At 40.0% G+C, this 26,706-nt stretch overlaps 1 protein-coding gene across 1 annotated transcript; it reads right to left on the reverse strand.

The window, feature by feature from the left end:
• Positions 1-122: 122 nt before the first annotated feature.
• On the reverse strand, positions 123-24,908 carry LOC115628975 (protein sickie-like). Its single transcript, XM_030525253.1, has 7 exons — positions 24,670-24,908; positions 24,089-24,618; positions 23,385-24,043; positions 2,748-4,606; positions 1,805-2,060; positions 1,262-1,741; positions 123-1,189 (listed from the first exon to the last, which is right to left on the reverse strand). Exons 1-7 carry the CDS (start codon positions 24,906-24,908, stop codon positions 1,070-1,072), a joined length of 4,143 nt encoding a protein of 1,380 aa, XP_030381113.1. The 3' UTR covers positions 123-1,069.
• Positions 24,909-26,706: the final 1,798 nt, after the last annotated feature.

Genomic DNA, 26,706 nt, shown 5'->3' on the forward strand with positions numbered 1-26,706 from the left:
AAAAATTGACCGACCGTGAGTGTCCGGCCAAGAGAGTTTTCACTGTATAGTTTCCCTTGAAATATTGTAGAATGCGGTTTTTGTTGATTTTGAAATATTTTATTTTGATTTCATTTCATAAATTTACACATTTAAAATAGACGACACATAAATTGCATTATCCATATAGTTTAGTGTTAGTTTTTGTTGCTTTTGTTGCTGTTGCTGCAAATGCGATTTGGGTTAGGATCTGTGTAGTGAATTGTTCATTTAGCTATGTTTGAATATTCGTTTTGCTGGGATCCCTTCGGAATTACGTATTTGTTGCAATATTTTTGTATTATAAGCGCTGTATGGCATAAGTTGTTTAAATAGTGTTTTTTATAAATATGCAAATTGTATTTAATGTATGTATATAGCATGTATATAATAGATAATTATTTATGTGTATATGTTTGTAACAATATTTTGAATTATGCAAATAATTAAACTAAAGGGTGAAAGCTTTATCCTTTAAATGTACATTCATGTAAATTTGTAGTAGCAAAATCTTACAACTACCTGCATTCAGTTTAGATAATTTTCTGCATCTGGTTGGGTATAAAAAGTAGATACCGCCATCGAGGTTTTACTTAATGTAGGGGAGAAAGTGGCTTTTCTATATACAAAATGGTTTTTTCTTTTTAGCAATGTGTTAACATTTGATGTTACATTTTTGTTTTCCTTCATATATGTATGTATTTGGATAGGTTTTTCTTTTTGAGCGCCACCGGTTGCCAAAGCTGTGCAAATTTTGTGGTTCTTGTGACTGAGGACGTGGTTGACAATTTGCATTTTTAACAAGTGCGCTAAAAAGTGCAATTTACGACGCTACATTTGCAGTTTTTTATTGGATAGTGTTTTTGGGGCAAATGAAAACCTCTTAGAACTGCTTTTTGACTGGAAAGTAGTGCAAGAAATTTTATTTGTGCGGTTAGATTGTGAGGAGCTGGGAGAGTGATGTGGGCAGCAAGTTGGCAGCCCCGTAACGCTCAGTGTAACTGTAAAAATTTGGCATGTACGAAGTCAGTGAGTTGGGACTCTTGGGACTCTACTCGGCGCCAGCCGAGCTATCGGGCGTCACATTGGAGTCCAAGCTGGCGCAGTCCGATTCCTGATCCTGCGTTTCCGAATAGTTGGCAGCCTCCTGCAGGCGCATCAACATGTTTAGCTGCAAGCAAAGCACAGAGAATGGTCATTAGAGGTACATATATCCATAGATCTGAAAATGGGTGCCACCTACCAGAGGATCCTGTTGCTCGCCATTGCTTAAGGCGACGCCTTCAAGGCCCACATCCTCGGCATTTATTTGACGCAAAGGTGGCACCGAGTCCGGTCCATAGGGCCAGGGATACGAGTTGCGTATGAAGGCAGAGGGATCGTTCCAGGCGCCGCCACGACGTCCATAGAGCTGCACTCCCTCGCGCACCGCCTCGACTAGGTAGGGCGACAGATGATAGTTCCAGATGTCGGTGAACCACACCTGCGAGTCCTTCAAATCCAAGGGACACGACAGGAATAGACGCGGCCCAATAGTCACATCGCTCGAGCTGTGCACCTCCAAGAAGCGGTTGATGTGCTGCCAAACCGAAGGCAGCCAAGCCAACACGGCCGAGAGCTCGGGCTGGGGATGTCCGGTTTGCAGTTCCAGTTGGAAGAGACGCCGACGCAAGAAGCGACCGAGGAAGCCCTTTACCGGTTCCATGTGATTCGCAGTCAGCACCTGTGAAGTCCAATTGAGCAGATTAGTCAAGCCAGAGAAGGAAACTACGTTTGAGGCACTTACCCATCGGAAATTGTGATGCAGTTGAAGATTGGTGGTGTTGCAAGTGGCCTGCGACATGGTGCCAATAATACAGGGCAGCTTGGCAGCCGGTCCGGCGCTGAGCAGACAGGAGAAGACATCGCCTAGCGCCGAGGCATGATGCAAATTGTCCAAAATGATCACAGATGGCAGCTCCGAGACGCCATTGGCTATGGCCGCCTGCTCGGCAATATGGCCCAGATACTGACGCAAGTCCTTCGAGGATTTATGATCCACGCTGTTGGGTTAAAAAAGTGTAATTAATTATTTGAGAGTTGAGAAATTATGGCAAAGCTTTCTGAGAAATATAATACCCTAATAACCTTTAATTCGAACAAATTTATGCTTTTTTTAGGTTTTCAATAAAGAATTAAAGAGGGGTCTACTTAGGTCAATGAACAAAGGTTAGCTGCTCAGTAATGTTTGCTTTAATAGCTTAGCTATTTAACTCGATTTATATCATCCTGCTCTCTAAGCTTTAGAAAACTTAAATGGAACCCAACTTAACACTGAGCGAGTTGAAAAGTTCAACCAGAAATGTTTCATCAAATCAATTGTAGACCAACGAAAAGCTCCATTTTGAATAACAGGGCCTGTTTAGGTCTTTAGTCAAAGGTTGTCATATAAGGTCAGTCTTGTACTATATATTGATATGCTGTGTTTGTCTAAGTCTAATGAAACAAATTATAGGCTAACTTCTCCTGCTCTTCTTCTTCTTTCCCTCCTAAGGCAGTCTCAATAGGCTCTTTACTTATTTCTAACGTTCTTGGTTAATAATCAAGAATCGTCAGGCTATTTGAAGAAGTCGTTTTGTTCCCGAGTGGTTTCAAATATGTTTATGAAGACAGCTCCATCTTCTATGCTTCTTCCCGGCCACCTTTTTTCTTCGACCGTTCGACTTCTCTGCCTAGTTGCTATCACTTACTTGAACGTGGCGATGGCCTCCGATGGGTTACCGCGCCCTGCGCGTGCCACCAAGAACTCAGCCAGTCGGCGTGCCAGATACGATTTGCCCGTGCCGCTGGGACCGCACAAGATAAGTCGTCGATGCTCGGTTAGCAGACTAATGTAACGGTGCACAATGCTGCGTGGTATGAGGCTGTCAAAGGCCAGACTGCCTACACCCTGCAGGCAGATGTAGAGAGTCCGCACATTGCCAACAATATAGCCGCAGGGCAGCAGCTCGGGAAAGCCCATCTCTGGACCGCGTTTAGCCTCGCCCAAGTGGTACGAGGTAATGGAGTCTGTGTTGAGTCCCAAGTTGGTACCCGGATCGATGCGCGCCAGATAATCCTTGAACGTCTTGCGCACTATATAGTCCAGATTCTGCCAGGTGGTCTTGCCGGAAATGTAGGTGCAGGCAATGACATACTCATTGCAAGTGGCTGTGGGGTAGCTTTTGCGCTCGGCCTCCTGCTGACCGGCCGCCTCATGGCTGGCAATAATGGCGCTGTTGGCATAGAAGTCGTCTACCTCCAGCATTTCCTCGCAATACTTGACGAAGGACTCCGGCTGTCCCAGATAGCAGGCAATGGCAATTTTCTTGCCATCCGACACATCGGGCAGCTCCTCATGGGTGTTTGGGATGTGCGTTGGACTGCTCATGGTTGTGGATTCCAAGGCTGGTGGCGGTGGCGTCAAATCTATGTGCGTGCTGGGGCTGAGTGGGGCTCCGGATGGTGGTGGCTCTGGCGCTGGTGCCGGCGGTATATTCTCCTCCTCGACCTCTTCATTGAGACGCGATGGCAGCTCCATGGGTGGCCGAGCATTGCCATCAGCCAACGAGTAACGACGCGAGGCATCGCCGCCACTTATGGATCCATTCGGACTAATGGGCTGACCCAGACTGGCTTCGGAGCCGGCCAGCGAGCGACTGGTCACAAGTTTCTGCAGACGCTCGTTATTTTGCTTCAGCGACATCATTTCGGCTTTCATCTTGTTCATCATCTCCTTGAGAGTCTCCAGCTGGGAGGCGGAGCTGAGCGCTTCGAGGCGTATGTCTGTGAGTACCAGATCCTTCTCGCGCAACTGTTTCTTCAACTCCTCTACCTGCTGCTCCTCATGCTCGATGGCATCGATGGGTTTGGCATTGTCTATGAGCATCAGTGTCTTGGCCGGACTGCTTTGCTTGCTGGCCGAGCCACCCGTGTTGGCGCCACTGTTGGGTGGTGCCGGCTGTGTGGCCAAAGAGGCCAGCCCCAAATGCTCACCATGACCGTTGTGCAAGGTCTTCGTGGAGCCATGCTCGGCCTGCTGATGATGGTGATGATGATGGCCCACATGGCGACTAGTCTTCGATATTTTGGCATTGCGTGAGAAGGCTTTGGTGAAGGAGCTGCGCAGCCAGCCCTTCTTCTTCGCCTTGTTCTTGTCCTGGGCCGAACAGCTCGAGCTGATCGAGTTGAGGGAGCACATGGAGTCGGTGCTGTGCTGGCGTTGCATACCCACGCCATTCCCCAAGCCATTGCTGCCAGGCTGACGACCGTTGAGTGGCATCTGCGGTGGTTTCGCTGATCCAGCACCCCCACCACAGGCCCCAAGTCCTCCAGCATTCGCATTGGCACTGTTGAGCAGCTCGTTTTGACTCTGACCCTGAGTCTGAACACCCATGCTCTGCATGTGGGCTGTGGTTAGACCTGCTTGTATGGATTGCTTGCGCAACAGCTCGATGGTCTGTCGCATGTCCGTCAGCTCGCCATCCTTGCGTTCCGCTGTGGCTGTCAGTTGTTGTAGGCGATTCGTCATATTCGACAGCGATTGCTCGAAAGCGGACACCACATGTGCCTGCAAATGGAAAAGGAAATAACGAATTAGTAAGGCGTTTTCTTATGTTACGTAGAAAGAAGACATTTGCTCGTGAAGGTAAAGCCAAGCCACATAACGTTTGTACATTCTTTTGTGTAGGCGTTGGCTCTAGGGGAAACACTTCAGCCCAACATGGGGTAGAAGGGATCAGGGGGAGCCAAGCTGATAATAATAATCCATGATAGTGGGTGCCATATCTGGGACTTTACCTCAACCTGTTCACTGTTGCTGATACTTGTGGCATTTCTTTCTACTATTGTAATGACGGCTAAGACACACCAGAAGAGCTTGATCACCCATTAAGAAAGCACACTTTTGCGGTATAAATCATCCTATTTAGAGGCCGAATACAGTTAAGCACATCAGCAGTACAGTTTTATCATAAATTGTAAGTTATAGAACTCAAGACTCTGGATACATACAGAATATCGATGCGCTTTTAAACTCAATCACTTTTCAAATTAGTAAACAATACAGCCTAAGATCTGAAGGAACTAAGGACCTCAGATAAACAGTATCGTTAAATAATCAATGATTGACCTTTGAAATACAGATATAATTGTGAATCCTAAGAGATTCCAACCGGTCTTTCAAGCTTCAAAAAAGTCGTATTGTTTTCCTCTTTTTAAACTATTTGTATTATTCCCTAACAGTCAGTAGGTTGAGAAAAAGTTTAAATCAGTCAAGCTCTGCCAAACGAAATGTGTAGCTCGTGAAGAACTGGGCTTAGAGGGGAAAGAAATACACATTAATGTGTGCGTATAGAAATGTTTTTTCGGTTTATAAACCTTTTTCGTATGTTTCTCCTTCTTTTTCAATCCCTTTACCTTTCATTTCGTATATTTCTTTTTCTTTGTCAACTGCTTTCAATTCTTCTTCATTTGTGTGACTAAATCACTGACTAAGGCAATGGGAGTGCACTTAGTTTCTTGGCTAAGACGATGCCACGATTTATCATTATTGTTGTCAGACAACAGCTTAGACCTCGTCCCGCTCTGCCCTCTCACTGACCAGCTCTATCTACTCTCTCTCTCTCTCTCTCTCTCTCTCCGTCTCTCTCCTGTCTCCCTCGTGTACTATAGTGGCCCTGCGTGTTGTGCATTTAAAAACTGCGCCTGTTGACTTCTTCTGTTTAATATGCACGGCTGGTTGGCTGCATTTGGCAGTTGCCTCGTCGTTAACAACAATAACAACAAGTGAGTCATGGGCCTGGGTCGCCTGTTCTGCCCTGGCCTGGCCTGGCCTGTTCTGGTCTGGTCTGGCCCGGCCTGGCTACTAAGCCCGGCTTCGAAAAGTTTTGCACGCTCAGCGTTAAATACAAAAAGTTGACTCTCAGAGACCCCCAAAGCCAGACACCTGTGCCATAAACAAGCGTTAGAGCTGTGGGTCTGCGGCGTCCCTTCTGACTTGGCCAGTCGAACTATTCGGTCGCTTTTTACAAGTTTCTGGGAAGCCGCTGTAAGATATTTTTACAGTGCGACGTGACCGGCGTTTGTTTTTTTTTAGCTTTTCGCTTTTAGCTTTTTGTTTTTCTGGTCCGGCCAGTGAAGTCTGTGTGCGATGAGTGGGTGGTGAGGGCGAAATATGCTGCCATAAAGCATTTAGAAGCGTGTAAACGGGCAAGACCAACTGAATTAACTTAATGAGCGCTGTTAGAGCGAACGGCAATGACAAAGCGCGGAAGTTGTAATTACAAATTGCCAGCGAACGTGATGGAACGAGGCAGACAGAAGCAAGACTCGACCATGAACTATGCTGCAATCAGTTGGAAGTAATGCAATAAAAACTCAATTAAAAATGCAGTTAATCATGAATTCATAAATACCTATTATGGAGTATGCAACTAATTGGCAGCAACATGTCAAAGAAACTATGCCAGCGCCTAGCAATCGGGTTTATTTTAAGCATTTCAGATCTAATTACTTAGAGGCTGCAAAGTTGCATTGTGTTTGGAAAAGCGATAAAACATTACTTGAATTATTCATATTCTTTGCTAAACTTGCAAGTGTGGTTTTAAGTTTAAGTCTAGTGTCAAAATATCTTAACTGGATTTCTTTCTATATCCCCAAGCTCTATTTTAAATAAATGGTACTTTGAACAAAATAAAAGGAATGTTGCATTCAAAGACCTCTATCTAGGATCAGGATAAGCTACTATCACTCCTCCTAGCTCGGTATATCGTAAGGTTCTTTTTAGCTTTCTCTTGTAACCATAACTCAAATACCTATTTAAAAAAAGATCCAAAAGTTACAATGTTACAATGTAAGTCCAATTCAAAAGTCAATTATAATATTTAATTATTTCAATGTGTATTGCAATCAGGAGACACACATGAAGCGTAATATTTTCTAAATTTAAGTTAAATTATTTGTTTTGTCTTGTCTGATTCAAAAGTGAATGTTTTTTATCGCTTCTAACGTTCTTTAAAACAATTTTAAATCATTTCGGTTACTATTTTCTGTAATATTTGGATTCAATTAAGTTTTGGAGTTTATTTAAAATATGTTATCTATTTTTCTTAAAACGCCTTCGGCTTTTTTTCTCAGAAGCTGCTTCGCTTTGAAAACTAAAAGCTTAGCGATGTACTTATTTTTTACTCAATAATTAAGGCAGCGTTTAATTAAACGGCATTAGCATTGGCATGCGGGGGCACTCGCTTTAGCAATGATATCATCGTCGATAGCGGTGTTAGTTACAACTATTAGAGACAATATTAACAAGAAGCCAAGTCAGCAAAACAGGCAGCCATCATAGAACGTACTTGGAAGCCGCCTGGCTTCTCTGTAATTTGTTTATGCATTTGATTGTTTATAAACAAAGTGAGCTGCTTGCTACAACGATAAGAATCTAGCACGTTTCGCAATTTAATTTTATGCAAAATTATGCAAAGTCTTCGCTAAATGGCACGCTTTTCAAGACTGCCGCGCCGCGCACTTGTTAAATGGAAATCAGTGAAGCGAGAGTTGTTTTTTTTTTGTATATACGAGTATTAGGTATAGTGGTATATATATAGTATACGGGTAAATATTACTCGTAATTTGTTCTTTTTGGTTTTTTGCTGTCTCAAGCTTTTCTGGTCGGTCACAAAGTTCAAGGTCAGCTAGTTTAATTACTAGCTGTGATTTTTTTCTGAAGTGGTTTACTTTTTGCCTCTATTATAGTGGCTTTAATGGTACCTGCTAGCCATATAGGGTTTGTTTAATTGTTGGCTAAATTGCTGCTTGTAAACGAACAAATGCTGTTAATTTGAAGTGCCTTGTATGGTGGGGTCGGCGTATTATGGAAAATCTTATCTTTAATGTCATGCAGTTGTTGGCTTATCTGTGGGGGCGCCTTTTGTCACGTTACTCATACGCACCGTAATCAATTTTATGCTCAGCGGCTTACGTGAGTCGACGCACAAATGGTGCGGCAGAGCTGGGCGAAAGGTCGGCAAAGGGTTATGGCTCCATGGCTCCATGGGTGGTGGCACCAACAACAACAACAACAACGATAGCAAACAATACGTGGCTTTTTAATTTGCCACCAAATGTGTGTGGCAGTGAGTGTGAAAGGATGTTAGGAGGTGTGCCGTTGGCACGTTCACGCAAAGTGCACAAAATATTATTTAATTAGTCTGGCTGTTGTTGCTCCTCTGGGGCTTGTAGAGAAGTAAGAACTTTAATATGATGCGAACCATTTCAAAATTTAAATGATAATTGAAGGAACAGAAAAGGTATTTAATAGTAAGTTGGCACGTTAGTAAAAACTCGACTTCTAGGGAAAGTTTCACAAATATTTCACAATATTCCAAAGATATGCATCAGTTTTTATCAAAAGAGAAAAGTAAACACAAAAAGCTTATTTACATAACAAATACGTTGAAGAAAAGTTTCTCTACAGCTGTTGTTGAGGAAGAAAAATTAAATAATTCTAAATATATGTATAATTTAAAATGAAAGATTATTATTATATGATAATTCATATGAGTGTTGTTTTCGCAAATGAATGATATTTAAGAAAAAAAAAATGTTAGGTTTAATTTTGTTATTTTTTCACGAAACTTAAATATAGTTCAAAGTTTAATGGAGAGTAGAAATAGGTTCTAAACACACCCAATTAAGGCTTACATAAGAAATGAGTATGATATCATGCCAGTCCAACACTTGGATACTCTGTACACACCTTTTCTACGCTAGAGCCTTTTTAATAAATTTTACTTTGTTTTACAAATTATATCAAGACAGCTGTATGAAATTGTTCCCCGATATTCAAATTATTTCAATACTATGATTAAACTTAAATAACAAACAAAATAGTACCTCAAATAATTTCAATATGCAACATAATCTTCAACTATTAAATTTAATCTTCAATTCTTTAATATGTTAAAGGACATTTTTTATGCATGGCATGGCATTTGTAATCACAAAGAATTCAATATTCAACAATTTTCAAAACTATTCTGCTGCTACAAACATTCATCAATTATTACTAAAATCAAACTTTGTTTTGATGGTGAAAGAAATACATCAAATTTGGTATCAAAACAACAATCTAAGTGTTGTGAATACAGAAATATATTCGAGTATACGAGTATATTGCATTAAAATGCCGAAAACGTAGAAATCAACTTTATGGCCAAACAATAAACATGCATCAGATAAGAGTTTTGACAAGGAGCCATAAAAAGTAGCAACTTTTGAGCAACAAACTAATACCTGGTTGAGACCACTGGCCATAACTTCAAAGACATAAGGCGAAGTTGCGATATATGAATAGGAAAAGGTCTTAACTTTTAACTTTTTTTTTATTGAATATAGTCTTGTAGTCTGATATAACAAATCTTTCACAATGCTGTTCCCCCATAATCTAAAAGGGCAATAGTTTTTTAAGATAAAACCATCAACTGACAGAAAAAACTGTAATTCTCAAGTCCGTCGGATGAGTCATCGCAGCTAGCATGCTGTGGAGCAACTTAATGACTGCGATAACTCCAAGTACAACAAAGCAAGAGGAAAGAAACACATAAAACAACAACTTCAATTGACAGTCGACGCTGGCATTAAAAATAAGTAAGGAGGGTGAAAAACTCCGCTCGTGAATGAAAGAAAATTGGCACCCAAACTTTAAAGGCAAACAAAATAAATGCTGGCAAAAATCAAGCAAAAAGCAAACAACAAAAAAACACTCAAACGAAGAAAGGGAAGCGCGAATATAAATGACAAGCTGCAACAACAACAACTACTTGTAATAGGTACATGGTGAGTAGCAACAAATTGCTAACAACAACAACAACAACAGCAACAACAACGACGACTTCGGGCACCAGCAACATTTACCGAAGCGGCAACAACAACAGCAAGGACAAGACAGACAGCATGAGTCACAGCAACATCAGCGTCAACAACAACAACAACAACAACAATGATGCAATGAACAAACACCAACAGCGCACGACCAGCAACCGCACTAGCTGTTACACCGACAGCAACAACAAGATTAGCATCAACAAAAGCGCAACAGCAACATCTTTCGCACAGTTGTGTGAATGTTGTGCGAATGCCAAACTTTAAGCTGCATGCCAAACTGTAAATGTGGCTTAGCCAAAGCTAGAGATGTCTACTAAAAGCAGAGATTTTCAAAGGAAATAGTTTCGCCATTAGTTAACAAAGAGTTTAAAAAAATTATATATACAGTATTTTGTAGATCCGCGCACTTCTGTTATAAGAAGTCACAAATGTAAGCGCCTCCTTAACGTAGTGAACTAATTTGGAATGCCAAAAAATGATGCACAAAATGAAAATGAATTCAATGTGTGTCTAGTGGCTTATAGCTTGTTGTATAATTTCCTTAGAAAAGAAAAGAAAAAGGACTTCAGAATAATATATTTTAAGCACTTATTAATGAATAATTAATTATAAAACTAAAAAATCAAAATACATAAAAAGAAACAAATCCTAGTATTAAGTTTTAATCTGCCATAAGTTTATTTTAAGAATTTAAAGGACCAATACGTTCCAATGAATTGCATTGTATGGATCAGCCATGAAAAGCTTTTTGACATATTTTTAATGTGCTTGTGAGGACTTCAAAATAAGACTCTTGTGCTATTCGCTCGTTTCGTCAAATAGTAAAGATTTATGACAGGCCTTGAATGATTCACAGTCCACAGTAAGGACTAGAAGTATAGACAGCTCCTTAAGGACTAACTCAATCATCGATTGCATTACTCGATGTTTCGTTTTATTTATTATTTATTTATTCAGTTCGTCTTAATTTTGCAGTTCTTGTCTATTGATTAAGACCTTTAGATGTTGATTCCAGCATCTGATATTATTGACTCAAACCCTAAAGGGGTTGACTTAAGCATCAATGGTTCTATTTGTCGATGGTTCGATGCATTCACCACTTCGATTGTCATCACTAGTCCCTTAGTTGGGGAATGTAGCTAGTACCGTGGACTGCACTTGCAACAGTTGTTGTTGTTGCTAATGTTGCTGCTGCTAGTGGTGCTAATGTTGTTGTTGTTGCACTTCATTAGCGCGCACAGCGCATTGGCAACGAAGCGTGAACTGTTTCGCCTCAGCTGGCAATCCAAACGCACCGAGCAACGCGCCATGCAGCCAGCAGTTTCAGTTTGTTTTTCCCACTTTTTTTGGGTATAGGGTATTGCAGCAAATGAGCAAAGAAGTAGTAGGTATGATAAAAAAAAAATGGAAATAAAACAGAGCAGAGTCGTTGTAGTTGTGGTTGGAGGGCCATATGCTAAATGGCATAACAACACAAATTGCCAACTTTAATTTGACTGTCAATGTTGTCGACGCTGGAGTGGAGGGGGAGAAGGGCATGCCTCTTGGCTGTCAGTTGTTGGTGGCTGTTGCTGTTGTTGTTGCAGTTGCCACTTCGTTGGCTACCGTCTGCAACAATTTTTTTATTTTTGGTTTTGCTTGCTTTGTAAAATTTATAGTTGGCAATTTGCAGTTACGCTCTCTCGGACTGCCTCTGAAGCTCTAGAGGTGCTCGAGTTGCTGACGTTGCAAAGTTCAAGTTCAATGGCGTGGGCTGTTCAGTTCAGCTATATAGTTTTTGCGTGAGCGTGAATTGGCAACAATTTGCTTCGAAAATTGGCTATTGCTACGTCAGCAACACTAGCTGGTGAAAGTAGTTGAACGCAGGGGATTTACTAAATTGTTAGTAACTTTTTGCAGTGTGTGTTTTAAAGTTCTGGTAAACCAGAGAATTAGCTTACACATACTATATATGCTGTTATTAAACCAACTAGATGTTTGATAAAGTATATCGATTGCCTGACTTATACACATTTAGTTTTCTGTTTTTGGACGCGCACAATGTTTGCTTTTGTCCACACACTTTAGCTCTGTAGTGTGTGCCGAATTAATAACAGCCTTGTGCTGTCCACTGCAGTGATAATATGTTATCGCCTGCCTATAATGATAACAAGCTGATACGTAGCCTTCGATTAGGGTTTTAGTTACTGCATTTAAAGTAGGTCGTTCGATTGTATAACCTACTAGCAAATACGCTACGTGCTTTGCGACACATATTCAGTTTTCTCTTTCTACTTAGATGCTCTGGCTCATGTCGTTATGTTACTTTCTAATATTTTGCAGAAAACACCTTCATATAAACATCGCTGATTTACAGTAGCTAGCATTTTCATGTGGGGTTGTATGGGCAAGGAAAGAAGAGCAAAAGCATCTCTCCTATCGTCAGATATGCTCTCTAAAGGATGTTTATAACATCATAAGCGATTTGCCTCGCAATCTTTTCTAAAATTTGAGTTCCATTTTACCTCATTTATTGGTTGAATTTCCCGAAACCATACTTTTAGCCATTGTAATTAATTATTAGCAACCCAAAGTAAATTGTTATTTTGGTGTTTAGCTTAAAAATTGCTGCCACAAAACACACTTAACAACAACAAGACCTCCGATTTGAATAAGAATACGACAATGTAATATGAAGAGATGAGCTGATAGAAAATAGAAACCCTTAATAATCAAATAAATACTTTCACCTAAAATTTTAATTTGTTATTACACTACCAAGAGGTATTCACAATTTTCCGTTGTTCAATCGAACATGGACAAAATGCTGCATGTCAAAGTTTTACCCCCATTTGGGTAAGCGACAAATGGCAGACTTTCATTTTTACATATTTAGACACATAGAGTATACATGACGGCTGTAAATGCATGAAATTTGCTCTCCATATTCCACAAATGCATAAATCTTCGACATGCCACAAATGTGTGCGCATCACTTGAATATTTGTCGCAACATCGGGCGACCATATGTGGCCGTTTTCTTCGTCGTTGCAATTGTGAATGCGGCTGTGTCTGTGGCTGGTCCGCTTGTCAGTTCGTGTTGCCTGTCCATATGCAAATGTGTCAGGAACATGTGTAGGCGTGTGCCCTTTGACCTTTACCCAAACGATTTATGTCAAGTGGGCGACTGTTTGCAACAAAACAACTACAACAACAGCACTTGACATTGGCTGCCGCATCGAAACTGTAACTGTAACTGCAGCTGCAACTGCAACTGTAAATGTAAATGTAACACAGTGGGAGCGGACAGTGTTGCCATTGTCATCATGCATGATTTATTATGCAGAGGCAGAAACACTTGCGTGGGCATGGGCGCAACATTAAAAAGTCAACAGTTACACGGCTTGCCATTTGCATTTGAAATGTTGATTGATGTTATTGTTGCCTTCCCCTTGATTGCTGCTGAAAAGGATGCAGACTCGTATATATATTCAGTGACCTTGACTGGCAACTTTGGCTGGTCAGTGAAAGTTTTACAGGAACGGTGTGTGTGTGTGTGTGTGTGCGTGTAGGTGGCTACCAGCACTAATGGTTGATTGATGAGGGGTCACCAAGTGGTTGGCATGAGATTTTAATTCACTTGAAAATGTTGTCTGACCATAAAATTCGGAGATGAACAGAGAGATGTGAACAGTTGCGAAAGGTTATAGAGATATAAGCAGTTCTGGGGAATAATGAAATGCTGTAGCGTTAAAGATAAATGGCTTCTGTGACTAATAATGCAGACCTAATCAACAACTAGAGGTGACGCCAAAGCTATCTTTATTGAAATCTAAATATATAGATATTGATATTCCTTAATGAAGTTTTGAAGGTCAGCTTTTGCAATAGAGCTTGAAACATGTCAAAGAACTTTCATCTTCTTAGATTAATATTCTTAAATTATGTAGTAAAGATAGATGTAGTTTTTGGAACAGCATTTTGTACAACAACAACGTGTATAAGCAAGTGTTTACAGAATTTCTTGATTATATAGAAACGCAGAGATGCAGACTATTTGTTTCTTTAATAATTGAAATTAGATATGGGCCAACTAACTCGGTGCTTCTTAATTCCATTGAAAATATTTGGGGTGCTCTACACGTTGAGTTTACTCCGATTAGAGCTTTCTTCATTGAAAACTCTCAGAAATTCTATGATTATTATTTAGTTTTTATTCAAAAAACCATCAAAATCTGCAGGACTTTTGAGGTATAGCGTATAGAGTTCGCAAGTTAAATATAACTGTTCATATTAAGAAGAAATGTTGTTTGGAAACATCTAAAGAAAAGCTCTAACTATCTTTTTCATTGGTGTTTTCATTATTTGTTGAACAGAATTGATGATTACCTTTTTGAATATTTACACAAAATGATTGTTTGTTGCATTTTCTCGTAATTGGTGGTATAAGTAATATTTCTATCACCGCTTTTAAAAGTCCAATGCTGTCTTATTTCTTTACATATTGTTAGTTAATTTGTTACCTTAATTATTCTCGTTTTAGAAGCTTAAAGATATTAATAAGCTGAGAGCAGAGGTAAAAGAATCCCCTTTTATTTATATAAAAAACGCAATAATTTGGTACTGCCCTCTTTCTTTGCATATTGTTCGTTATATTTGATTTCTTAATTATTCTGTTATTCTTCGTTAGTTATACGATTTCCGCCCGTCTACCTATATTATCGATTGGTCGCGCCCACTTCTGCCAATTCATAATTGCCGCGCGTTCTTCTTTATAACGCAATTCCTATCCTTGGCTCCGGCTCGCCATAAAAAAGTTCCGACACATAATAAACTGATTAACACTCTAATCCGTTTTGATTGCTTATGACACAAATGTTTGTATCGAAAGCCGAAGCCAAACAACATCGTGAAAAGCCGCCACCAACCGACCACCAACGGCTGCACAGAACCCAGGCTGGCCGATCGGAACAGTTCGGGGTAAAGCCAACGCGCCGACATGCGCAGAAATAGCAAATCATCATTAAAATCGTGGACAGTTGAGCACAAGATTGGAGGAGGAGGAGATGGCAGAATGATGGCAGGATGGATGGAGTGCAGGAGGACGATGTGCAGTTTGAGAAGTGAGAGAAACGGCACCAGAGCCATGCTGGTTGCTGGTGGACACACACAATGCCACAAACCGGCATGGTTGGAGCTGCCTTTGATCTTTTGCGCATGCGCCGCTGCCGCATGTCCACTGCCAGTGCCAGTGCCAGTACCAGTACCAGGAGTTGCTCGAAGATACAGCCGAAGAAAACAAGAAGAGGAAGAAGTAGAAGTAGTTGTGGCAGGCGGCTGTTTTATTTGAACAATTGAAGTGCAGTTTTATGATTCGTTCCCTCTCTCTCTCCCCCCTCTCTCTGCCACTTTTGTGGGGCGTGCTGCTGGCCACAAGTGGCGAGAGGCATTTTAAAAATTTGTTGCTTAGATAAATTTGCCATTAGAGGCATGACTTGAACAAAAAATAACTTACGCTACCCCATGGTATAGGTTTTATGTGCAAATGGTCTTACCTGCAAAGAGAAAGAAATCGAGATCGCAATGTTAGTTTAGTTGCTTTTATATTTTTGATATGCGGTCGCAGAATTATAATTGAAAATTGTGCTTAGCTGATTGGTTGGCATGTTAGAGGACTGGCAATGCATACAAAATAGTTTCATAGCTGAGCTTTAGATCTTAGCTTACAATAGTTTTGCAATTATGTTCACTACATATCGTACTATTAAACAGGGGCTAGGTTTGACAAACATTTGCTTTGAAAAGTAAGCCTCAAGGAAGTTTTTCCTGCGAGAAAACAAGTACAAACAAGAATTTGCATTGTCTTTGTAAAGTTATTTTTATAGCATTTTTATGTAAAATGTTCCAAACTTTATGCAAATCATTTGTTTGTTGGTCATAACTTGAAACAATAACTCAGAAATGACTCTTAAAAACAATTTTCTTCATAAGGTGAGTGAGAGTTACAGGAAATACTTTGTTGCTGTTCTGACATTGGCTTAGGTTTGTATAAAAGCTCGAAAAATTGATTTAAAAATGACTTTCAAAAAAAATGTCTTGCATTAGTTGTGTGAACATTACAAGCAAAAACTTTACACTTCTGTCGGGAAAACTGAGTTATTCATTTTTGCCAAAAGCATTAATTTAGTTTATAATTTTTGGTCACATGAAAGTGAAAAAGTATAGTTAGATTGTTAGGAGCATTGTTATTCTTACATATTGTAAAATATTTCATATAATTTCTAAATGTTGATTTCTAGCTTTTGAAAGTTTTCAGATATAAACTGCTACTTTGATTAGGATTTTAATCTTTAACATCTATTTAATGTACTTTTATATTCCTATTTCTATGTTATATTTCTTTTTCTGGCGGTCGCTATATTGAAACAATGGTATGTTGGATATATTTTGGTTTATATACGAAGCGAATTTATTACACAACTTCCGCTGTGAATGTCATGGAATTGTAGTCGAAATAAATCGTATAAATAAGCAAGAAGTGTTTGTTTTCTTAACAAAACTTCGAGCCAGCAAAAGTCAATAAAAATTCCCAATTACACATTTCTTATGCAATTTAAGGTCAATATTTATTTTAATGTGATTTTCCTAAATCATTTCCGAATCAAATAAAAAATGTTTTCTATTAAGAAAACCAGCTATTTCATTTAATTTTATTTATTGGTTTTTCATTTGAATATAAGACCTCAACGTTTCCACCCAAAATACTGAATAGAAACAAAAACTTCTTCAAATAAAAAAGCTGTTTTTCCTTTAAATAAGCAGAGTTGTAGGAAGACCTCAGAATTGAGCTTCAAATAATTAAGTTTTACTGAAAATATTGATTTATTGGCTTCCAAACGGAGCAATTTAGTATACTCTGAGGACTTTTCCATTGAAAAGTTGTTTATTTATTGACAAATAACAGAATACAAAATGTTCTACATTGTCAAAATCTGTTTCACATATCATCAGGTTAAGGTTTGTTAAAGAGTTTTAAGTTTTTTTAAATTACAGCCCAAGTAAAAGTATAAATCAAATAGGTAAAAAGTGTAGTTTAAAGTTGCTGTATCTGGTACATTGCCTATTTACAGATGCTAGCAGATACATTTTCGTAACCATATTGTTTTCTTTTGTTGCACCCCTCTTTGAATGATCAGGTTTAATGCGGCAGTTACAGCGCCTCTTTAACTCATCGACATGATCAATGTCCATGCGAGTGCACTTTATTATTTATTTTTTATTGGTTTTTTCAAGACCGGAAGCCACAAGACGCAGAGCAGCAGCAGCAGAAGCAGCAACAGCAACAAAAACAATGCGTTGTCTTGCTTCTTAAAAATAAAACTCATGCAACCGAAACAAAGGCGGCTGCAGAAAAAGCGGCCACCAGTTCCACTTGTCGATAATTTCTACTTTAAAATTCAAATCAGCGTCTCAACGTCTTCTTTCTTGGCCACTTTTCCATACCCTACTACTGTTTGTGTGTCTGTCTGTCTGTCTGTCCATCTGGAAGGCAGCCTGCTTGCTTTATCAAATAAAATGCACTCAGTCTCTAGTCTTCTGCTGCTTCACTCTCGGTTTGTTTGTCTGTCCATTGTTGTTTATTTTGGTTTTGGTTTGGTTTCGTTTGGTTTTCTGTCTTCAGTCTGTTTGCTTGCGCTGATTTCCTAGGGGAGTCCGACAAACAGACATCAATTTGGTCCTTGTGCGCACACCTTCGGCAACTTCATCAACATTATAGTCATCGTCATCGCCATCGCCATCGTCATGTTCGTGAGCAACTTTGTCTTTATTATCCGACAAGTACAGACTTTGGACTGCTGCGTTATATCTGTTATGGCAAGGAAAACAAGTTTTTTCTCTGTCTAGGCAACCCTTCCCGCTTTTGTTAGCAAGCATGTAATTGAGTCTGCCTCTCTCATTAGAATGTATTGCCGTGTGTTGCCGAAAAAAGAAACAGAACTGAAACTGAAGTTGAAGTTGAAACTGGTTCTTCGGTCTGCTGCGGCACAGGTGGCTCTCACACACTGCCTCCCAAACTGTAAGCCGCCGGGGCACACGTGCTGTCGCATGTGATCGAGCAAATGAAAACATAAATTAATTACAAATTGCATTTGTCATAAATTAAAAGACAGCAATTACCGCGACTCATGTAAAATGCAGCGCCCCATGGCGCAAACTTCAAATGCAGCTGCTACCCATGCCTTCAGAAATATGTGAAAATCATGTTGAGCCACCAAAAAATAATCAACGAAAAGCTATAGTCTTGTGTTCGCATAGATCAGGTGTTGCTGTCATGTAGCTTTTGACAAAAAACATGCCGCCAAAGTGGGCATAGAGAGTGCCTGAAGTTCAATCAAATATGCAGTCAGTCATTCAGTCAGCCAGTCAGTCTGTCAGTCTGTCAGTTGGCATCAGAGTAGGCCGCATTTCGTCTCTACTTACGAATACGAGTGCGAGCATATCTTGCAATTATTTTATCTATCCATGAGCTACAAAAATATTGCAACTCAAACAAACTAGATTGACCAACTGACGGACTGAGTGCCTGACTGTCAGCTGCTTGTCACGCAGCTCGCCAGCTCGCTGGCTCGTTTATCATGCAGTAAAAAATATAAAAATATATACTTTTAATTAATAAGCAACCAGAGATGCCAAAGATAAAGCTAACGAGTTATTTAAGCCGTTTGCCAATTTGTTCGCATTTTGTCAGGCCAAGACGAGCTGCAAGATTTATTAATTATACAAAAAAAGCTTGTACTCGTATACTACTTGTATATATACTGCATATGTATGTACATCGGTACACGGCATGTGCATATTCAGGTACAGCTGCTATGTAGAGCACATGCAACAGCTTCGTTTGCCCTTGCAGCTGCCACAGAAGCCGCACAAGCAAATGCGTCAGCTGCTGTGGCAAGCTCGATAGTTTCCCCCCAAATGTTACGAGTTGGTGGGAAAGCCAAAATGTTCAAGTAAAAAGTTTTTGATTAATTTGTAGTAATTACTTTTTATTCACAATTTAATTATTGTATTTAATAAGATTATTTATAAGCAGCCATGAAAAGCTCAAAGCTACTAAAAAGTAGTTTCTGAGCAGTTTGCTTTAGAAAGAGCTAAACTAAATAGCCATAAGCGTTTGAATTGCCAATTGACGTTTATTTGTAAAAGGAAACCATGGACTGCCTTTTTGGAAGAAATAAATTTAAACGATTAGCTCAGTTAGCTGAGAAAATAATGCTTTTTTGCAAGGAAAAGCGCGCTTGCCGGTTGACTATGTTTGGCATAATTGAGTTAGTTTTTTCCCCCTGTTCATCTCTAATGAAATTTTCTGGCTCATAGAAGTAGAAAATTACCAAACAGGATGGCAAAAATCAAGGAGTCGAACACTGATCGAGGGTGCTGATTAGGCAATGGTAACTGTATTTGCCTCAAACACTTACACGCTAGGTAATAGAAATAAAAATAAATAAAATTAATAATTGACAAGTTCAACCTAAAAAAAAACTAAATTTTGTAACTAAATTAAATTAAGTTGAATTCAATTAGAAATACATATGTAGTGCCTAGCGCAATAACTTAAAAGTAATCTTGTATTTGTAACGATAGAATAAATTGATAAAATAAATAAATAAGGCTCTGGTATCGTATACACGACCACCAGGGTCTGGAAACAGCGGTCACACCTAAAGCTAATGTCGAAATTTAGGCAAAAGATGAGGAAGATACTGAGATGGGGCGAGTTTCTAGAAGTACGCCGAGGAAAAGCTTCTGCTCTCCACAGTCCTGGAGTATTGCAGTTTTTCTCAAAATAATTTAGGAAAGGCCTTAGTGCTAATTCTGCTCTACAAATTAGAGCTCGATTCAGGTTTGCTATCTAAAATTCTTGCTCCTATAGTTGGCCATTTGCCTTCCAATTGAACTTTTCGAACCGTTCGCCAAATTAATAGCGCATGTGTGCCGCTCATAGAGACATCAACAAAATCAAAAGCCCATCAATCAAATTGTCCCATCAAAAACTCAAATTATAGCAATAGGGTTTGCTGTTGTTGTTGTTGTTGTTGCTGTTGATCATCATCATCATCATCATCGTATCATCATCAGCGAGCTTGTTGTTAATTGCCAAATATGTAAATCGTTGGAACAATGTGCGCGTCAAATGGAATCAATTTAAAACAATTAATTGCCCCACACTTGACTCCTCGAAATATTTGACACGAATGTAACCTTTTCAACTCGCTGACTGCACACAATGCTTGTCAAACTGTGTCGTGTTTGTCGTTCACACGAATTTCACTTTTCTTCTGGAGCGAGCGCGTCTCAAATTACTTGGCACAGCTGCCGACAGCTGGCCAGTCATAAATAAACATGAAAAACGCCTTAAATGCTGCCACAGCGATGGCTAAGCCTAAAAACTGCTTGAAAATCGCGCCAAATGAATAAAAAAAACAAAACAAAACGCGTGGAGTGCGCGAAAAACAAAAAACGACGACAACGACAAGCAGCAAACGGCATTAATGGCAACTTTATTTGTTTTGAAAGTTGACATTGATTGGACCCGCAATTGGCGACGGTGTTGCCAGTGGTTGTTGTTGTTGTTGTTGCTGTGTGGTTGGGGTCGTGCTACATGGGGCTTTAATGGGCTGCTTATGTTCGACGTTGTCGCAAAAAATGCCTGAGTGACAGCCTTGTGTGCGAGTGTGTGTAAGCGATATGCCATTATGTTTAACAGAAGCATATCAAGTATGTGAAGATATATTATCGACAGGCACTGTGAAACATACGAAATATTTTATGCTACAAACATGCTTTTATTTGTTGAAGATCTAATTTAAAATTAGTTAAATTTGTTAGTCTCTCGCAAGTAATCAGCAATTTGATAAGTTCTTAGCATGATTTTCTAAAATGTTGCTTACAATTAGAATTTAAATGCTTTCCGTCCAGTACTCACTTACATTTCATTAATATGCTATCGATAGCGATAAATTATTCATCGATAATTTCTTGTATTTTGTATAACGCTATGTCCTAAAAGTTTGCTGCCTATTTATTTATATATTCGTACTATTACTTTAACGAACTGTATATATTTGACCGATTTATCGTTTAAAACGCTTCCAATCAGTGAATCAGTGAATATTTATTAACATACCATCGATATTAATCAGTTAGAAGAAATATCCTAAATAAATTCCATTACTTTTTCTACGTTTTGTTAGTTCTTTAGCGATATCTTCTCAACAAACTTATCATATCTAATGCTTTAAGATTTAAAATATGCCTTGTAAGTCAAAAGTAATATGAGATTAGGAATTAATATTTCTAATACTTTAGATATTTAGTTTACTTAAAAATTATTTATTATGTTTCGACTTTTATGGTATTATTATTATTTATGATATTCGTTGTAAAACAGCATATTTATAAACTTAGTTTCATTATTTTATTTATAATTTTATTTTATTTACTATCGGTAACACATAAATAACAGTCTACCGATTAAATAAAAATACAGCTAAACTAGAGTTGACTAACATTAGCTGGGAAAATACTGCTATACACGTATACTTGTATAATGCCGTTTACCTACTGCCCTACATAGGCGTCATGAGAAGCGCGGAGAAGGGCTTACTCGAGCCAGGTCTACAGCTGTTGCTTCAACAAATTTAAAGTTGTTTTCCCAAGCCGAGTGATATTTCAATTACTGCTCGTAGTTGGTTGAATCAGGTCATCGGTTTTGGACATGAACAGGCAAAGTTGTTGGCTCTGTTACAGTTGTTATTGAGGTTGAGGTAGCGAAGGAGTTGGGCGCCAATTCTTGCAATGCTCGTGGGATGGGATTAACGACAACAGACAACAACAAACAACAAAATGTGCAACTCGAACTGTAATCGCACATTCGAGTACATATGTATGTATATACATACTATATATACTTGTATGTACATCCGCATCCGCCGTGAATTTAATATATGTATGTATGCGGCCTTTGTCTGCTGCTCCAAGACTTTTGTTCATTTATTTAATATGCCGGTGAGTTGGCCTAAAGGCAAGCAAACCGAGTCGGACAAATGGAGTCGTATGGATGGAGTGGACGAGAGGACGGACCGGACTAGACTGAGACACAGCTCATGCAAGTTTTATTAAATCAATCAGTGGGCCTGTCATGTACGCCATATAACGGCGTCTGACAGTTGCAACAAAGCGAACCACCATGCACCATGGGCCTGAACAGAGCACAGCTTACTAAGCCTAAGTAGAGTATTATACGAAGTTTTTATAATTGAAAGAATAGGTCTTCCAAGAGTTTATCTTAAGCTTGAATTTCTCCCCCCTATTTCTCTCTAGTTTACTGGCTTGCTGGTATTTTAGTTCCACAGTAATTGGGAACAAATTGTTTAATACTCAAAAAGATTTGTTAAGTTCAGGAATTTACTTTAAAAAGTCTTATTAAATTGTTTTAAAATAAATTAATTGCTATATTGTTCCCTCATTTTTCTTCGAAATAACAAACTTTCTGCTAACATCAATTTTAAATTAAATGAATTGGATTCGGTTCCGCTTTCTATAAATTACTACCCAATAGATATAATTTTGGTTGCAAAATAAATCTAAAACTAAGCATTCGTCTTACTTTTCAAAGAATATTGGTACAAGATAAGAAAAGCAATATAACATCTTTTTATAAAGATATATTGATATTGAACTAACATCTCGTAAGCCTAAATAACCTAACATTATAGTAATGTTTTACGATCCTGATTGAGTTTTCTCACAATGGATGGATTTCAGTCAACCGCTTTCTACAGAATGGTATAATACAGAATTAGATCTGTGGTTATCGGAGGGATACAAAATCTAAAAAGGTTGATTTGTTTCTATCTTGGGCTGCGGTCAGACATGCAAATAGTTTGCACAGAATTCTCATCTTCCCTCTTTAAAAACTAATTCCCATAAAAACATATTTTGATATACTTGTATGTATAATTCTTATTGGTTTTATCTAGAATATACAAGTATGTAGCACATATTGTATTTATGACATGTTTGTAAAGTTCGACAAATTTGTGTGCAAATGATTTGCGCGTCCTGACATACTATTATTAAACATAAATACTTATTTTTAAGACTTTTTAATTCGACTTCTAGGAGCTAATCTGACAAATGAGTATTTGAGTTATTTTAAAGCAATAGTATATCTAATGCAACCCATAGTGCAGTGGCCATTTGGCAACATAGAACTGGCCATTGGCAACTGGTAGCTGGCCTCTGGCATAGCTTTCCTTATGCGACATGGTGTGTGGCTTCAGTTTGCATTTGTAATGATGCCACAGATAAGCAGACGGGAGGCAGAGATGGAGAGCCTTAATTGTCAAGGAATGCGAATGCGAATGCGAACATGACAAACGCATGCCACATATAGCAGGACTTATAGAAAGACTGATCTTTACCTGTTCCTCCATTGGACTGGTGTCCAGTTGATGCTGCTGCGCCAGGCACAGTCCTCCGCTCATGGGTGGACACGACTGCCGCTTAAAGTCTCGGCGTATGGCCAACTCGTACCAGGGTATGAGTGGCTTACTCCTCAGCGTTGTCTGACAGCCGATCTTGAAGTCCAGGGGATCCATGTATTCGGGGGCCATGCGATTCAGATCGGAGACGGCCGCCTCGGCCGAGGCATATATGTTGCCAGCAGACCGATTATTTGGATGCCAGGTGGACTGCATGTAGTAGCCGTTGTGCGGCATGTCCAGCAACGAACCCATTGGCACATCGAGACTGCGATGCAGGCCAGCTCCCAAGCTTTTCACCCGCATGTGGCCGAGGGTGTGATAGCGACGATCCACGGAGGCGGGCAACATGGGCATGGCACTGGGCACTACGAGTATTTCATCTTGGTCGATGGTGGCCAGACTTTGGCTTGTATAGGAGCGTTCCAAGATTTCGGCGCTGCTGCTGCGTTGCGGCTGCGGTTGCACCACAGGCAGCTCGTAGAGATTGAGCCGCGGCTGCGGTGGTCGTGTGGGTGAGGAGCCGCACATCTTTGGCTTGGCATAGAGACTCTCGCGACGCACCGGCGCCGGTGGTGGCAAGCTGGGCGACAGTGGCACTCTGCCGGCATAGGTGGGACTCTCACTCTCGCTGCGCTGATAGCTGGAGTTCAGCCCCAAGAGCGTGAGTGGACGACGACCCTCTCGGCCCTCGCCCAGCGACTGTGCGCGCTGATATTGCGCGCAGCTGCCCGTGGAGCTGACGGAGCTGTGCCGCACCGGGGTGCGTCGGGTCTTGGCCGGCGACTGTTCCTGCATATCAAAAGAGAGCGCTGGCTTGGGCACCGGTGAGTAGCAGCCGCGCTCCGAGCTGTCGTAGGAGCTGCGCAGACCGCTGTCCAAGCGCCGTTTAGGGCTGTCCGGAGCGGTATACAGAAAGATGGGCTCCTCTTCGCCGGCCGTATTATAGTCGGGCGTTTTGGGCGTCGCACTGCTCTGCAGGGAGTCCAGCGAGAAGCGTGAGTTCTTCTTCACGCTCTGATAGTCGCAGGGCATGCTGCCGCCTCCGGAGGAGCTGGAGGCATCCGACAGCGGGCGGAAGTTGGCCGCAGTGCTGGCATAGATGGGCTCCAGCTCCAGACCTATGGTGGGGGTGCGCACGGGCTTGGCTCGAGCATAGATCTCCTCATTCCCACTGTGACCGCTCACTCGCCGTTGTCTGTGCTTGCCATTGCCAGACAACGACCCGGATCCCGAACCCGTCGAGCTTTGGCTGTAGTTGCTCATAAGGGAGAGCGTTCGTTTGCGCTCCGCATGTGGCGGGCGCAGCAGCTCGTGGGGCTGAGCGGATGCCGCTGCTTCGGTGGCTTCGGCGGCGCGTATGGAACGGGAGCGCGTGAGTCCTCGAGCTCGTATCGTGGCATAGCCATCGTAGATGGGCGTTGTGGGCGCCACTGGCGGACGACTGCTGGTGCTCGCAGACATTTGTTGTTCGCGCACTTAGGTTCAAGAACTGGTGTTTTTTTTTTCTTTCACTCACTTTTGGAGAGGCTTCATTTTTCAAAAAGTTTTCATGATGCCTTCTTTCATGCTCTTTCTCTTTGTTATTGGTATTATTATAGTTTACTTTAAACGTTGATTAATTGTTGCTGCATTGGAGTTGTGGAGGGAATTATATCATTTATAAATGAACGACGGGTGGTCGAGGGTCCAGTTACTTGGCTCATTTCTTTGATTATGCTTTACGAACTAAATCTGCATCAATCATTTTTAATTGAAGCTAAATTAAAGTTGTGGTGCCGTTTGCGTTCAAAGACCTCCTCCGGTCGATGTCTGTCTGTCTGTCTGTCCGCATTTTAAAGTCAGTTACGCAGTCTGTCAGTCTCACTCAGTCTTTCAAATAAAATCGACTCATTAACGCATAATTAGCGCTCATTTCACATGAATCCATATCTGTGTCTATGACTATGATTTGGTTTGTTTGGCCGTAGGCTTTGATTGACGGTGTCAGCGGCCGTAAATGAAACCTCGATGTAGCATTACAATGGCGCACTCTAATGGATTAGCTTGCGTATTTCTCATTGTTGCTTTATTTCAATGTCAAGTCGAGCACGTGTGATGTACGAGTATACGGGTAGGTGAAGTGTACGACCTGCCGAATTTAACACTCTTTAGAGACTCTGACATTGCTGGCTCCTCAAATTGTCAACAGTAGGGGGGCTGTTTGAGAGCTCGAATCTTAAAACTAAATCTATAAGTTAAAAAAACTCGATTGAAGAATCCCTTTAAGGGCTGTAGAGCCAAACTTTGGAACAGAAGAACTATAGATCTTTAAATGGATAGCGGAAAGGCATAACGGATGCATAAGTTTCAAAAATGTACATTCAGAGTAATATTTACAAAAAAATTTCTTATTATTTTTAAAGAAATAAATTAGTAACTAAGCTGCGCTATTTTTGTAAACGTATTCAAAAGATTGCATTGACAAATTTAATATTTTATGCCAAATATATTTCCAATGGAATGCTTTATAAAAACCGTAATTTCTAGTCTAAACACGAATATTTATCAAGCACCTCACGTAAATGCAGCGTTTATTGTAGACTGTGCGTGTTTGAGACCCCGTTTTGTAGACCGTGAAGAAAACAATAAGTCGTGTGTCTGTCAGCTGATTATAAGTTTGTATATATATCGTATATATTCCTATTCGACAGAGAACTAACATAACAAACAACGAAAAACAGATGTAAGCTTTTAAAGAAACCCAGACAAGTTTAGTCAAAATATGTTGTTAAGTGACGCCATTAGGTGATAGTTGAACTCAAGTTAAACACGATTTACTTTTAAAATATAAATAATCGGTGGGAAGTGGAACATTTTAGAAGGCCCAAAGAACCTACGTTATGAGCAAAATTTAGAAATAACAGAATATATCTATTGTTATCGCATTTCTAGTTGATATTTATTTCTTAGATAAGCTATGAAAAAATAAATAGAAATTTGTCTAAGACATCAGTACTAGTACCAGTACCAGTACAGACAACAACTATTTGAATAAATTTTGAAACCATGATATCACGCAGGCATCAAAGCATAGAATTGAATAACAAAAAAAGTATTGAATAACCTTTGGCAGTCATGATATAAAATCCTACTTCTAAACTAAAGATAGATCCAAACATTGGCGGATCGGAATAAATAAAAATTTTTAGCAATCATGATATGAAACCGTGCTTTCAAATTAGTGGATTAACTCCTCAATATGGCAAGCGATTCTGTTCAA

The sequence above is a fragment of the Scaptodrosophila lebanonensis genome, unplaced genomic scaffold (assembly GCF_003285725.1).
Source record: "Scaptodrosophila lebanonensis strain 11010-0011.00,11010-0021.00 unplaced genomic scaffold, SlebRS2 tig00000131-arrow-arrow-pilon, whole genome shotgun sequence".
NCBI lineage: Eukaryota > Metazoa > Arthropoda > Insecta > Diptera > Drosophilidae > Scaptodrosophila > Scaptodrosophila lebanonensis.

Bases quoted from the DNA above. Each gene is read 5' to 3' on its own strand.
- LOC115628975 (XM_030525253.1), bottom strand. From the start codon at position 24,908: ATGTCTGCGAGCACCAGCAGTCGTCCGCCAGTGGCGCCCACAACGCCC. The intron at 2,061-2,747 runs GTAAGTGATAGC...TTAACCCAACAG, and splicing joins GAGGCCATCGCCACGTTCAA to CGTGGATCATAAATCCTCGA. The intron at 1,190-1,261 runs GTAGGTGGCACC...CTTTGCTTGCAG, and splicing joins GCGAGCAACAGGATCCTCTG to CTAAACATGTTGATGCGCCT.